This window comes from Meleagris gallopavo, chromosome 4 (assembly GCF_905368555.1).
Source record: "Meleagris gallopavo chromosome 4, MGAL_WU_HG_1.1, whole genome shotgun sequence".
NCBI classification, from domain to species: Eukaryota; Metazoa; Chordata; class Aves; order Galliformes; family Phasianidae; genus Meleagris; species Meleagris gallopavo.
This window is the reverse complement of record NC_139407.1, coordinates 45606921-45620180: the sequence shown is the minus strand read 5'-3', so window position 1 is coordinate 45620180 and position 13260 is coordinate 45606921. Positions and strand designations below refer to the sequence as shown.

Below are 13260 nucleotides of genomic sequence, written 5' to 3'. Positions count from 1 at the left end.
ATCGATGTCATTCATTAAATTTTGTAAAGGCAATGCAGTTCTTTCACTCACAAACCGAAATGACACAAAACTCTTGCTTTTCTTATATATAAATAAAAGAAGGGAAAATAAAACACATGCAACTCTGTCTTGAATGTCATACAAGAACACTTAATTGCCCACCTGAAAACCTGAGTGTAAAACTGTTTCAGCATAAGAAAAATTGCAGTTTGTTTATAAATGCCACAGAGATAGTCTTACATTTGGAGCTGCTCCAAGAGTCCATCCACAGGCTTTTCCACAAAATGTTGCCAACTCTGCATTTCCTATCTTCAGCCAACATTTTTTTACACTAAACTATTTTGAAATAGTTGACAGGACTTCCAGACTTTGCCCACCACTCCTTTGGTAGATACAACTAATATAAGGAATATGTAAATCAAGAGCACCTGAAACCAGCAGTCCAATCTGCTCGGATTAAAAAAATACAGTCAGAATTGTTGATTTCCTTCCTCAGAACTTATCTGTCCATCTCTGCTGCCTTTAAAAGAAGACAGGGGAGTTCTCCATAGCCTAGAAGAGATATCTGTGGGAAATGGGAGAAGATGATGTGTCCTCTTCAACAGCGGGTCTCTTCAAGAAAGATTATGCTTAAGCTCTGGATCCTCCTTCAAACGGTAAATCTCCTGCCATGTACGGCAAAGTATAGAAAGAGCAAATCAGAACCTTACATCCATTATTTGCAGGGAAAGCATGGCAAGCACAGGCCATCAAAGCCCAGAAAGCAAACAGAATTTAATTTGCTCCAAAAATACTGAAACAGTATAGGATTGGGTTTCTCATTGCTGCACAGGACTCCTGCTCTGCCAGCATCACACACGATGCAGCTTTCAGCCAGGTGGCCACTGCAGGAGGGCTCACTACACCAAATGAAACTTAAAGCTTTGTTTTCAAACATAATTCACTCCTTATTTCCAGGGAAAAGCCAGCAAAACAAACAAACAAACAAAAACCAGCAAGGAAAACACTCTGACACAACACAACTGGTCTTAGTAAAGAGAGTATGAAGGAATTTTTATGCTAGAAAATGTATTTGTGACACTTAATGTTAGGGCCATACAAGACTCAGAAAATGGAACTCCAAGTATTGGGAAAACCAGTGTGCAATCAAGGTTATGCAAAACCTGAGATAAACTCAAAATAACTCAAGTAAAAGCACAGAGTAGGAACACTGAAAGCACTTCCCCTCTTTTCAGCCAGCGCTGCCTCATAACACAGTCACAGCGGAAGCAAGCAGCCTTTCAATTAAACACAACAACCAGAACCAGAGCAGTCCACAGAACAGCCTTTCTTCTCAGCAAAAGAAATCACTGATAATCAACTTCATTTCCAGCTTTTCTGACAGATTTAAGATGTTCTGTAGCATGACAGATGAGTAATGAACATTAATGATGTAGATCTGTTCTAATACATCATTCTTAAACGTGTCACTGGACAAAGTGACATCTTGATGTGAATTTCAGTTAAAAAAATTAACTGTGTTAGAATGAGTTATGATTCTAACATAAAATAAGCAATTCACAAAGCCAAATTTCGACAGTGATTACTAAGTTACTAATTACTAATAATAACTACTAATATCTGCTAATACCTTAACCTATATTGCATCCTCCAAACAAAAGTAAGTCTCAAAAATGATAGCATCAGAAGTTTGTTTCATCACCACCCGTTAGATGGTTCTACATAGCACTACATAGAGTCAGTTTACATCAGACATTTAGGCTGCCATTAGATGAGTACAAGTTAACATGATTAAGGACCAAGGTTATTACAGCCATGAATGGATAACATACGAAGAGGCCACATGGAAAGGGTGGCTGATTTAGTCATTCACACAGAGAACTGTAGGTGGTTGACAGATCATTGTCTCAAGAGATCGGAAGCAATTACTTTTAAAAAAAAGTTGAATTCCAACAACAGTAATTTTTTTTTTCAGAGGCATATGAAATGTAAAGACATTTAATGTTACTACAGTGAATAATCAGACATTATCAGAGAAAATTTAAGGACAATTTTATCATTGACTGTGCTCCTCTCTTTTAGGTTAATTTGCAATAACTCTCTCATAGCTGCTCCTTCTCCATTTTTTCCATTTCTTTAGAACAGTTTATAGAATTACTGATTACACATCTAGTATTTCTGATTAATAATCTAATAAATGTATGCTCTACGTATTTGCAATATATGAAATCTTATAGCTGTTAAGAGTTCACAAGTTGGCTGTACATCTAATTTCTCCACAGTATCTTGGCAGTAAACACTGGAGTCTGAGACAAACGCCTATTACTCTTATTCCATAAGAAAAAAAAATAAGGTATAGAGCCATATCATTGTTTTAATAAGCCTAACTTTACAGTAGTTCTTGCATTTCACTAAGTATAGCACATAGTTAGAATAATACTAAAAAACACTAAAAAATACTGAAAGTAATTGTTGATATTCTATATTTCTAATATTTTGAAGAATTTAGGTTTATCAGGTTTAAAAAGTGCCCAGACATCATTTTCAGCTTAAACTCTCTTGATCCAGGCAGCCTTATATTACACAAGCCTCACTACCTAGATAACATAATTAAACACAAGATCTGTACAGATTTCATTAGGCCAGTAGCCACATAAAACTTCTGCTTGCCAAGGATGCGTATCCTGCTGACTTCTTAAGAATACCGAAATTCTCATTCTTTACAGAACAAAGACAAGCAACAATGCTAAACAATAGCATGGCTTTAAAATCCTTCACAGAACTCCAATCTTATTATTGCTACTGCATTTAAAACATGAACCTGAGCTCTAGCAAACATTTTCTTCCCCTTTCTATACCAGGAAGATTCTGTAGTATAACAGTACACCACCTCAAATCTGAGGGTGGACATAGGCTTTCCCCAAGAGGGTTAAATGGAAGAAGAGCAGCTGTCACCTTCTATGTTACTACTGTGCAGGGAAGGGTATGCCATGCTACTCACCCATGCTCATTTTAATGGGCAAATTTTCTCTGCTTGCAGCTTCCACCAGGTGTCTCCTGGCCTCCATCACAGCTTCCTTCTGTTTGAGGTTCATGAAGGACTCCCAAAGAGCCTTGGCAGCTGGACTGCTATTAGAAAATGACAGGGTTACATTAAACACTGCTGGAATAATGGAATAAGCTTAAGACAACATTTATATTTTAAGATGAGTGCTTCTATTTAGCAACTCTTCTGAGGTGGGCAGGGCACAAACAAAAGTAATGCAATATAAAAGCTTGTTTTTTCTTAGCAAAACAGTCACTACACTTTTACAATAAAACATCTAGAATTTCTTGCTACCAATTTTAAGGCTAAGAGTCCACATATAATAAAACAAAATAAGCATGTTAGCTCCCGTGTAAGCACTACTGTTCAACCACAGGAATATAAAAAATAGTCCAAAGTTCTTCAGTTATCAAAAAGCGATGCAAAGTACGGTCTACAGATGGGCTGTGACTTTCCTGCAAGAGTTTAAAGGCCCAAAGCAATACTTCCAGTGCTGGAGGTTGTTGGTATGATTTGAAGAACTACCACCACTCTGGGTTCTATGGATTCTCCTTACATATAATGAATAATCCACAGCAGAATGCAACTGCTATTACAGTTTCTGTATTTACAGATTTCCTTTTTATTGCTGCTGTTGCTAATCTTCAGACAGACGCACATCAATTTGTGTGGCTCATCTGCAGTCATTACTCCGTCAGTGTCCTGCTTCATCCAGGACACTGCATTTCTTGTTTTTGTGAATGAATTCAGTGTTTCCTCTGGAAGGGGGAGGAGAAGGGAGCAAAACCCCTCGCCTGAAGCTAAAGTTAATTGGGATTAACTGCGTTGAATTTTTTTTCCCCTTAGGAAAACCTCCCTTATTTTCACCCCAGGAGACATTTAACTCCTGAATATGTTTTTTGTGTAATTCATAACATGCTTATAAACATGCCAAAAGCAGGATCTGTTTCACAGAATCCCCGCCCCCAACTCACTTGCTACCTGTTACAGAGAAGCTGTATGCATGTTGCATTGCAATGGCATGGCTGTAATGCATAGCTATGTTTAGCAGTGTGTGCAATACCAATCACACAAAACTTTAAAAAGTGAATTTAGTAAAGCAGGAAAGCACCCTGTGCAGCAGAATCCTGAAAAAGCAGACCAGGGGATCAAATGACCTAACCGAGTGTTACATTTCTTTAATAGAGTCTCTTTAAAGTAATGGATCCTTGGGTATGTTGTTTTTACAGACTCTATATACACACTTATCCTGACTCAGTCCTACTCACCCAGCATCACTGCTACCTCAGCCTGCTGACCCTGTTCACACTGCACCTACAGGGCATGCCTCATTGTCATTTACAAGCATGCCTGAAGTTTAGATTGCAAGAGGCCACCTCTTTGCCTGTTAACTAATCCCTTCCTGATCAAGCAGTTCTAAATCCAGAGATTACACAGATCAAGAATCAGGTCTAAAACAGCAGGAATCTCATTTTTTAAATACATTTTTTCCATTTGAAAGAAATATAATTTTCTGTTCTCCAACCTTTTAGCCCATTCTCCTTTACTAATTCTCTTCATCACCATAAATACAAGTAGAGTCTCACGTAAGCATAGACACCATGGGTTGATTTTAAAACAAACAACAGAAACTGAAACAAAAGTCTCCCAGATTTTGCACAAGTTTTTAGTGTCTCATTTTTTCTCACTCATGTACTTCATAAAAATATTTAGCAAATGTTGAAGTATGGTTAGCTCAGCATAGGAGCATCTATATTCCTCAGTAAGTCAGAAACACAACATTGTGAGGAAGCACCACTTCTCTGCCTGTCCTTGTCTGCTGCTCTCCCTTCCTTGCCAGGGGCTGGCTAGCCCCATCTATTTCGACTACAAGGGCTCTGAAAGAAGTGTGCACATCCATGTATAATCCCTACTACAAGACCCTCTTTTGGCTGGTCCATGCGCTACTACTATAAACAAGAATAAAAATCAAAATAATAGAGTAAATATTTTAAGTTATAAGAAGTAAGAACAAGTCACACACAAAATTCTGGGGGAAGCAGGATGGCTTTTTGTTTAGTAAACTTTTATAGATTCTAGATTTTCTAGTCCAACTCCCATACAATGAGCAGGGACACCTACAGCTGGATGAGGCTGCTCAGAGCCTGTCCAGCTTGACCTTGAGTGACTCCAGGGAACAGAGCATCCACAACCTTTCTGGAAAACCTGTGCCAGTGCCTGACCACCCTAGTGGTAAAAATCTTCTATCTAATCTAAATCTCCTCTCTGCCAATTTGAAACCATTTCCCCTTGTCTTGTCACAACAGACCCTGCTGAAAAGTCTGTCCCCTTCTTTCTTACAACCCGCCTTTAGACACTGAAAGGCTGCTAAGAGGTCTCCCAGAGAGTTCTGTCCTCTAGGCTGAACAGCCCCAGCTCTGTCAGCCGGTGCTCATATGGAAAGCGTTCCATCACAGAATCATAGAATAGAATCATAGAATCACTTGGGTTGGAACAGACCCCAAGGATCATCAAGTTCCTAACCCCCTGTCACAGGCAGGGCCACCAATCTACAGATTTGGTACTAGACCAGGTTGCCTAGAGCCCCATCCAACTTGGTCTTGAACACCCCCAATGGAGGTGTTCATCCCTTGGATCATTTTGGTGGCCCTCCTCTAGATGTGCTCCAACAGGTCCATGTCTCTTCTGTACTGAGGACTCCACATCTGGTTGTGGTACTCCAGGTGAGATCTCACCAGTGCAAAGTACAGGGGCAGGATCATCTCCCCTGCCCTGCTTGCCACACTTTTTTTGATGCAGTCCAGGATATGGTTGGCTTTCTGGGCTGCAAAGGCACACTGCTGGCTCATGTTTAGTTTGTCATCTACCAGTACCCCCCGCCTTTTTGGCAGGGGGGTAATCTATCCTTACATCCCACAGCTTGCACTGATAGTGGGGGGTGCCACAACCCAGGTGCAAAGCCTTGCACTTGGATTTGTTGAACCTCATGAGGTTCTCCTGGCTCTACTGCTCAAGCCTGTCTAGGTCTCTCCGGATGGCCCATCCCTCAGGTATGTCAACCACACCACACAGTTTGGTGTCATCTGCAAGCGCTGAGGACACACATAATTCCACAATTCCTCTTCCTCTAACCCCAGAATGTTTCCTTTAGAGCCAAAGACCTAAGTTTACATGATCCCTGAGGGTTGCTTTTCCACATGAAAAACAGCCAAACTCTTGTAGAGTCTAAAAGCAGACGAGGCTCAACCATGCTCATGTATGCTTGGATCTCTGTGTAATTCATCCAGTTTCTGATGACATTTTTCTTCCTACTGCTTTTGAGAATACTTTGCAGTTTAGGTACTATCTAGTATAATACATAATTAGCATAAGATATTTATATAGAATGTACATTATATGCTATACATAACGTATAATATGTAATGTTTTACATCAATTTGAAATCTAAATGAAAAGCTAAGTAAAAATCTGAAGAGAAAGTAGATCAAGCACATTTGAAGTCTGGCACCTCCAAATAAATAAATAAAAATATTATATATATATATTTTATTTTTTTTTTACATAAACAGTGAATATATATAATATAATATAAATATCATATATATATATATATTCACTTTTTACATCTAAAAAGGAAACTACAAATCTTTCAGAATAGCAAATTACATTGATAAAAATTTCACACTTAGAAAAATACAGAATACAGTAAGAACAAGTATGGTAGATATCTTGTGAAACTGGTGAAACTGAAAATTTATTAAACAAAAACATGATGTTTTTATCCAGAGATAAGGCTGTATTCTCTCAAAATCCCTGTAAGACCTAACTGAAGTATTTGATAAGCAGAGAGCAAAGTTTTTGACAGACATCTGATAATTTCTACCTTCCCCTCATACATAAACATTACATTGTTTTAATGAGCCATTTATTGTACTAAAGTTAATTAAAATTCAACTGCAAATAATATCTCTCTCGTTCAGCCACCACCAAAAAAGTGTTACAAGAGGAGAGAGAAAAAACTAGACACCTAGAAGATGCAACTTTCCTACTTCTGGTATGCCAATTTTCAAAGTGGAATCCCTGCACTTACTTGGTCAAGCCATTTACAGGTTGGCAATCAAATGCATATCTGATAAGATAACTGTGATTTACTCTTTTGAACTAGTGAATGGGTAGTACTGTCAGGATTATTTGAAAGACATAATATCTGTTATTGTATGCAAGCTTATTCTCAAAGCTATTCAGCTACTCATCTTGAACACATTTGGAGAAAGCAGAGGGAGGCTAGTAACACTGGGATGTACTATCAATAAGATGGAAGCAGTAGTCTGGAAATTGGTAAAACCAAGCGCTGGTCAGTGCAGAACAAATTCTCACATGGAAGACACAAATCTAAAAGCAAGGACAGAATGTACAGGACTTAGAACCCTAGGGTGCCCCATGCACACCACAATTGTAAATTGGCTGAAATGGTATTTTGCTTGCTTCACACCACTCGTTCAGAAAGATAAAGTACACTAGTGCAGAAAGATTAGTAAATTAATACAACATAGTCCTCACAGTCACTAAAGTAAGAGCAGGTCAAGAAGCATTAAGACATAGGAGAAAATAGGCCCATTCATTAACAGAGCATTCTACATTTACAGTTTTGTTTTCAGATCTACCACTAGGACAGTCAGTATTTATAAAATTCACTTGGTAACATGTTTCTTCAATCAGCACATATATTTAACCAAATGAAAAGTAGTCAAACATTCTTGTCCAACCAAATGTGCTTATTTCTGCACTTGGAGACAGGATTTTGAAGAGCAACTTGCTGATGCAAGAGTATATGACAAAAAATAACACTGAGTGAGTATCAAAAATTAATTGGTAAGCATTTCGGCATAGCAAAGTAGTTATGTTTTCATTTTTACAGTTAAAAAAAAAAAAATCAAGGATAATTGCGATAGTATCACCAAGGGATAGACTCTGTGGTTACTGTATCAGCAAAACCTTCATTCTATACCTACACAGCTTTACAACTCAGCTATCTTCGTGTATTTTCACACGAAGAAACAAGGAGGGAAAAGGTCAATAAAGATTAAATTAGAGCTTCATTAATACCACAAAGCTGCCCAAAACCAAACTGCTGCTAAAAGAAGTAAGTGCTCTGCCAATATATCCCTTACAATAACTCACATTATCACAGAATTGTAGGGGTTGGAAGGGACTTCTAGAGATCATCGAGACCAACCCCCCTGCCAAAGCAGGTTCCCTACACCAGGTCGCACAGGTAGGCGTCCAGGCGAGACTTGAATATCTCCAGAGAAGGAGACTCCACAACCTCCCTGGGCAGCCCGTTCCAGTGCTCCGTCACCCTCACCATGAAGAAGTTCTTACGCACATTCGTGCGAAACTTCCTATGCTGCAGCTTATGTCCGTTTCCCCTCGTCCTGTCTCCACGTACCACTGAAAAGAGACTGGCCTCACCGCTATGGCTGCCACACCTCAGATATTTATAAACCTGGATCAGGTCCCCTCTCAGTCGTCTTTTCTCAAGGCTAAACAGACCCAGTTCACTGAGCCTTTCTTCATAGGGGAGATGCTCCAGGCCCTTCACCATCTTTGTGGCCCTCCGCTGGACTCTTTCCAAGAGATCCCTGTCTTTTTTGTACTGGGGAGCCCAGAACTGGACACAGTACTCCAGATGAGGCCTTACCAGGGCAGAGTAGAGGGGGAGGATCACCTCCTTCGACCTGCTGGACACGCTCTTCTTAATGCACCCCAGAATGCCATTGGCCTTTTTGGCCACGAGGGCACACTGCTGGCTCATGGCCAACCTGTCGTCCACCAGGACACCCAGGTCCCTCTCTGCAGAGCTCCTCTCCAGCAGCTCATCCCCCAGCCTGTATTGGTGCATGCAATTATTCCTCCCTAGGTGTAAGACCCTACACTTGCTTTTGTTGAATCTCATCCGGTTTCTTACCGCCCAGCTCTCCAGCCTGTCCAGGTCTCACTGAATGGTAGCACAGCCTTCAGGCGTGTCAGCCAATCCTCCCAACTTCGTATCATCAGCAAACTTGCTGAGGGTGGCCACTATCCCCTCATCAAGGTCATTGATGAAGATGTTGAACAAGACCGGACCCAGCACAGACCCCTGGGGGACACCACTGGTTACAGGTCTCCAGCCAGACTCTGCACCACCAACGACGACCCTCTGCGCTCTGCCAGTCAGCCAGTTCTCAACCCACCTCACTGTCCACTTGTCTATCCCACACTTCCTCAGCTTTGTTATAAGGATGTCGTGGGAGACAGTATCAAATGCCTTTCTAAAATCAGGGTAGACTATATCTACCGCTCTTCCCCCATCCACCCAGCATGTGGCAGCGTCATAGAAGGCCACCAGGTTGGTCAAGCACGACCTCCCCTTGGTGAACCCATGCTGACTACTCCTAATAACCTCCTTTTCTCCCAGCACAAGCTGTTCCATCATCTTTCCAGGGACAGAGGTGAGGCTGACAGGCCTATAATTATCTGGATCTTCCTTCTTGCCCTTTTTGAAGACCGGAGTGACATTGGCTATCCTCCAGTCTTCAGGGACCTCCCCTGTTGTCCTCTCAAAAATGATGGAGAGTGGTTCGGCAATGACCTCCGCCAGCTCCCTCAGCACACGTGGATGCACCCCATCAGGTCCCATGGACTTGTGGACCTTAGTACTGCCTAGGCGCTCACGCACATCCTCTTTGCTGACTAAAGGGAAGTCTCCCATTCCCCAGATCCTCTCACTAACCTCCAGGGTGTGGGAAACCTGAGGGAGAGCCTTTTCACTGAAGACGGAAGTAAAGAAGGCATTCAGTATCTCTGCCTTCTCAGCATCCCCCGTCCATCCCTGTTGGTGAGAATAAGGTCCAGCAACACCCCTCCCCGCGTCGGTTCCTCCACCACCTGCATCAGAAAGTTGTCTTCAACGCACTGCAAGAACCGTCTGGACCATGCGTGCCTGGCCATGTTGGTCGTCCAGCAAATATCTGGATAATTGAAGTCCCCCATAAGCACCAGTGCCTGGGAACGTGACGCTACATCCAGTTGCTTATGGAAGGCCTCATCAGCCTCCTCATCCTGATCAGGGGGCCTGTAGTACACACCCACAACAGTGTCACCCTTACCAGCCTGCCCCTTGATTCTCACCCATAAGCTCTCCACCACTACATCACTCTCCCCCAAGTGAAGTTCAATACATTTTATCTGCTCTCTCACATAAAGAGCAACTCCACCACCCCGCCTAGCCAGCCGATCTTTCCTAAAAAGCACATAGCCCTCCATGACAACATTCCAGTCATGCGAGCTGTCCCACCATGTTAAATATTTAAAGAGATATTTAAAGAGATATAATGCCTACACTCAGTGTGCAGTGCATAAAAAGCCAACACCACAGTTGTATGGAAGGCAAAGAGCAACCCAGCTGCTGGCAATATGTCCTTCAAATTCTGATAAAGTGAAGAATGAGAATATGATAAGACACAGTTTGGCCATGAGTCTGGAGCAAGGGACCATTCATCAGGAGACACCATCTCTCCTCAATTCCTCTCCTGCTTCCAACAGCCATGCCAAGACCCCGCTGAACATGCTGCACATTCCTAAGTGTGCAAGCCAGCAGGATAGCACAAGGAGGCATAGCCAAGTCTCAGTTGTGTCACGCCGTAGGTCCCACTCACAGCTCCAGCCCTGAACAGTCCCTGTGCTGTGGGTAGGTGCCATGGGGCTGTGGGTGCTGAGCTGACTCAGGCATGTTAAGGGCAAGAAGGAGCTCTTCCTCTCTGTTTTGGAAGCGACCAAATAGATCTAATATAACTTACCTACAGTATTCTATATAGAAACAGCTGTAAGTATGCTCAGGACTCAAGTCTGTAGCATTACTCTGTATTTATGCATGCCCAGAGAAGATACACTTGATTTTCTAAACAATATGTGTTCAATGTAACATGCAGCAATGCCTTCTTTAAGAAAAACATAAAAAACAGAAAACGTTTTTTTCCAGATCAAGGTTAATTACACATGCTGAGTTTGTCACACCAGAATGGATCAATACTTCATATTTCTAAGAGTACTCTTAGATGAAAAGTTTTTGAAGTTTCAAAATGGCTCTTAACATCAGATTATAGTTCTGCAATTGAACATTCATATTTGGCAAAACTGCTCAGCACCTCAAGACAGCGTAAACTTGAGCTATTTTCCAATGCACCAAAAAAATAAGAAAAAGGGGAAAATAACGTGATCTTGGTATTGTGCTTGCAGAAAACTGCAGGAGGATCACTGGAAATTACCACCCTCACGACAGATGAGTAATTTTATTGCTACATGGCAAAATACAGGAAACTGCTTTTAAAGCCAAGCTCTTCAGAGCCATTCAGCTTAGAATATTATGCTCAAATCTTCACTTAGAAGTTTGTTAAAATACCTTCTGTACACTGATTTTTATGCTTAGAACTTGAAAATGATACTAAGAAAATGTCTGCTGGCCAATATTTAAAAGCTTAAATGTGTACCTGAATAATTTAAAGATTATTTCCCAGTTTCACTTTGAGCCTTCAAACCATTTGGTGGGTGTAATCTGCTGTAGACTCAACTGTGGATGTGTACTTTGGCATCAACTCAAAACTAAGAAGTTATTGTTTGATTTATATGCCAAGAGCCTCTTAGATAAAGGGCTAATGGTAGGCTGATAACTTCAGCCTTTGCATGTGGTGTTTATACAGACCCTTCATTCCTCACTCTCTTTTCTGCATATACTCAAGGAAGGCTGTGTCACATCAAGATTAAGTTAATTAGTTAACTTATATGAGCATAATTTGATTGATAAAACAATTGATTCACTAAAGGCCAGGGGGGTGCTGCTAACGCACCGACTTTTCTGCCTCAACAATGAATAAGGTTTTATTTTAAATTAGCATTTTTTCTACATTGCGAACAGCAATTTTAAATCACGCTACCAAAACAAACAACAACAAAAAACAGACAAGAGTCTGTCAGAGAGGCAAAGGAATAAAAGTAACAAGCCTTGGCTGACAAATATTTTAAAACAGAATCACACACACAAAAAAATAACCACAAGTGTTTTAAGCCAACCATGTCTTCAGAATTATCTTACTAGAGCAGGTCACTTTGCTTAATTGAGGAGGTGACACCAAGACTTTACAGAGGAAATTTTACCTAAAAAACTTTTATATGTAGGTATAAAAATGGAGACTTGAGTAAAGGAGCAAGTCCACCAAGCTCATTCCATCAGCATTTCCTTATACCTCATTTCTAGCATTAGCATCCACGAGACAGACAACCAGGACTATCTGCATCAGCTCATTATTTGCTGACTGAACTGAGAGGAGCTATGCAGCATTTCAGAGATGTCCAAAGCAAGTCAATAATTTGTTTGTTCGAACTAATTCTAGCCACAGATTTCCAATAATTAAAAGCAAATCTCAGATATACTCAGTAGGCAAAACTACGTTTTTGACTTTCATAATAAGAGAAAAAATTTCTCTTTAGTACTTTTAAAAGACAGGATATGTATGTAATGATAGATTTTAATTTTTGTACTGCTAACTCTATGCACTAGTATATTCCAATCTGTTGGAGACCAACAGAATCTGAAGACAATACCAATCACAAAAATTAGATCGAAACTATTATCTAAATTATATTACATGCTGATTATATATAGTGGGAAGTAGCAAAGTAACAAACTAGAAGAGCTTCTTAAAGCAGGTCATTAGGAAGATGCTAACAGGAAATCTGTTGAAAAATATATTTTATGTATTAAAAATTGTGGCTTTAATTAAATTTCTACTCATCTGACCTATGATTTTTTTTAATTAAACGTGCCTAGATTATTTATACCGTGCAAGAGAAATGCCATAGATTTCACTTGCAGGAAAAACTAAGAATCAGAATAAACTGACTTGCTGTTTGATCAGGCAATCACAGGTAATGACACAGAACTCGTGCAGATTTTAGCACTTCTTCTTTCAGCTTTTCCTCAGTACAGCAGCTGTGGCAAAGAGAATGAGGAATGACCTCTGTGTCTAAATATAAATATTTAGGATATGAAGGGAATAACTGATACAGTTTTAAAACAAACAAGCAAATGAACAAAAAAACACAAGAAGGGGAGGGAGAGAATAAATCAGTAATTACCGCTGGTCATCATGAGAGCATAACACTGATTCATCCTACAA

General features: G+C 40.4%; 1 protein-coding gene across 2 annotated transcripts in view; it reads right to left on the bottom strand.

The window, feature by feature from the left end:
• SCFD2 (sec1 family domain containing 2) overlaps nt 1-13260 on the bottom strand; it is a 175215-nt gene that overhangs the window by 143837 nt on the left and 18118 nt on the right. The window contains exon 3 of one of the 2 annotated variants that reach the window (XM_085223150.1): nt 3002-3126. In XM_085223150.1, the coding sequence (XP_085079276.1) occupies nt 3002-3126 (125 nt within the window). Of the gene's footprint in view, nt 1-3001; nt 3130-13260 lie in introns of both variants that reach the window. The other variant, XM_085223149.1, reaches the window with a different exon arrangement.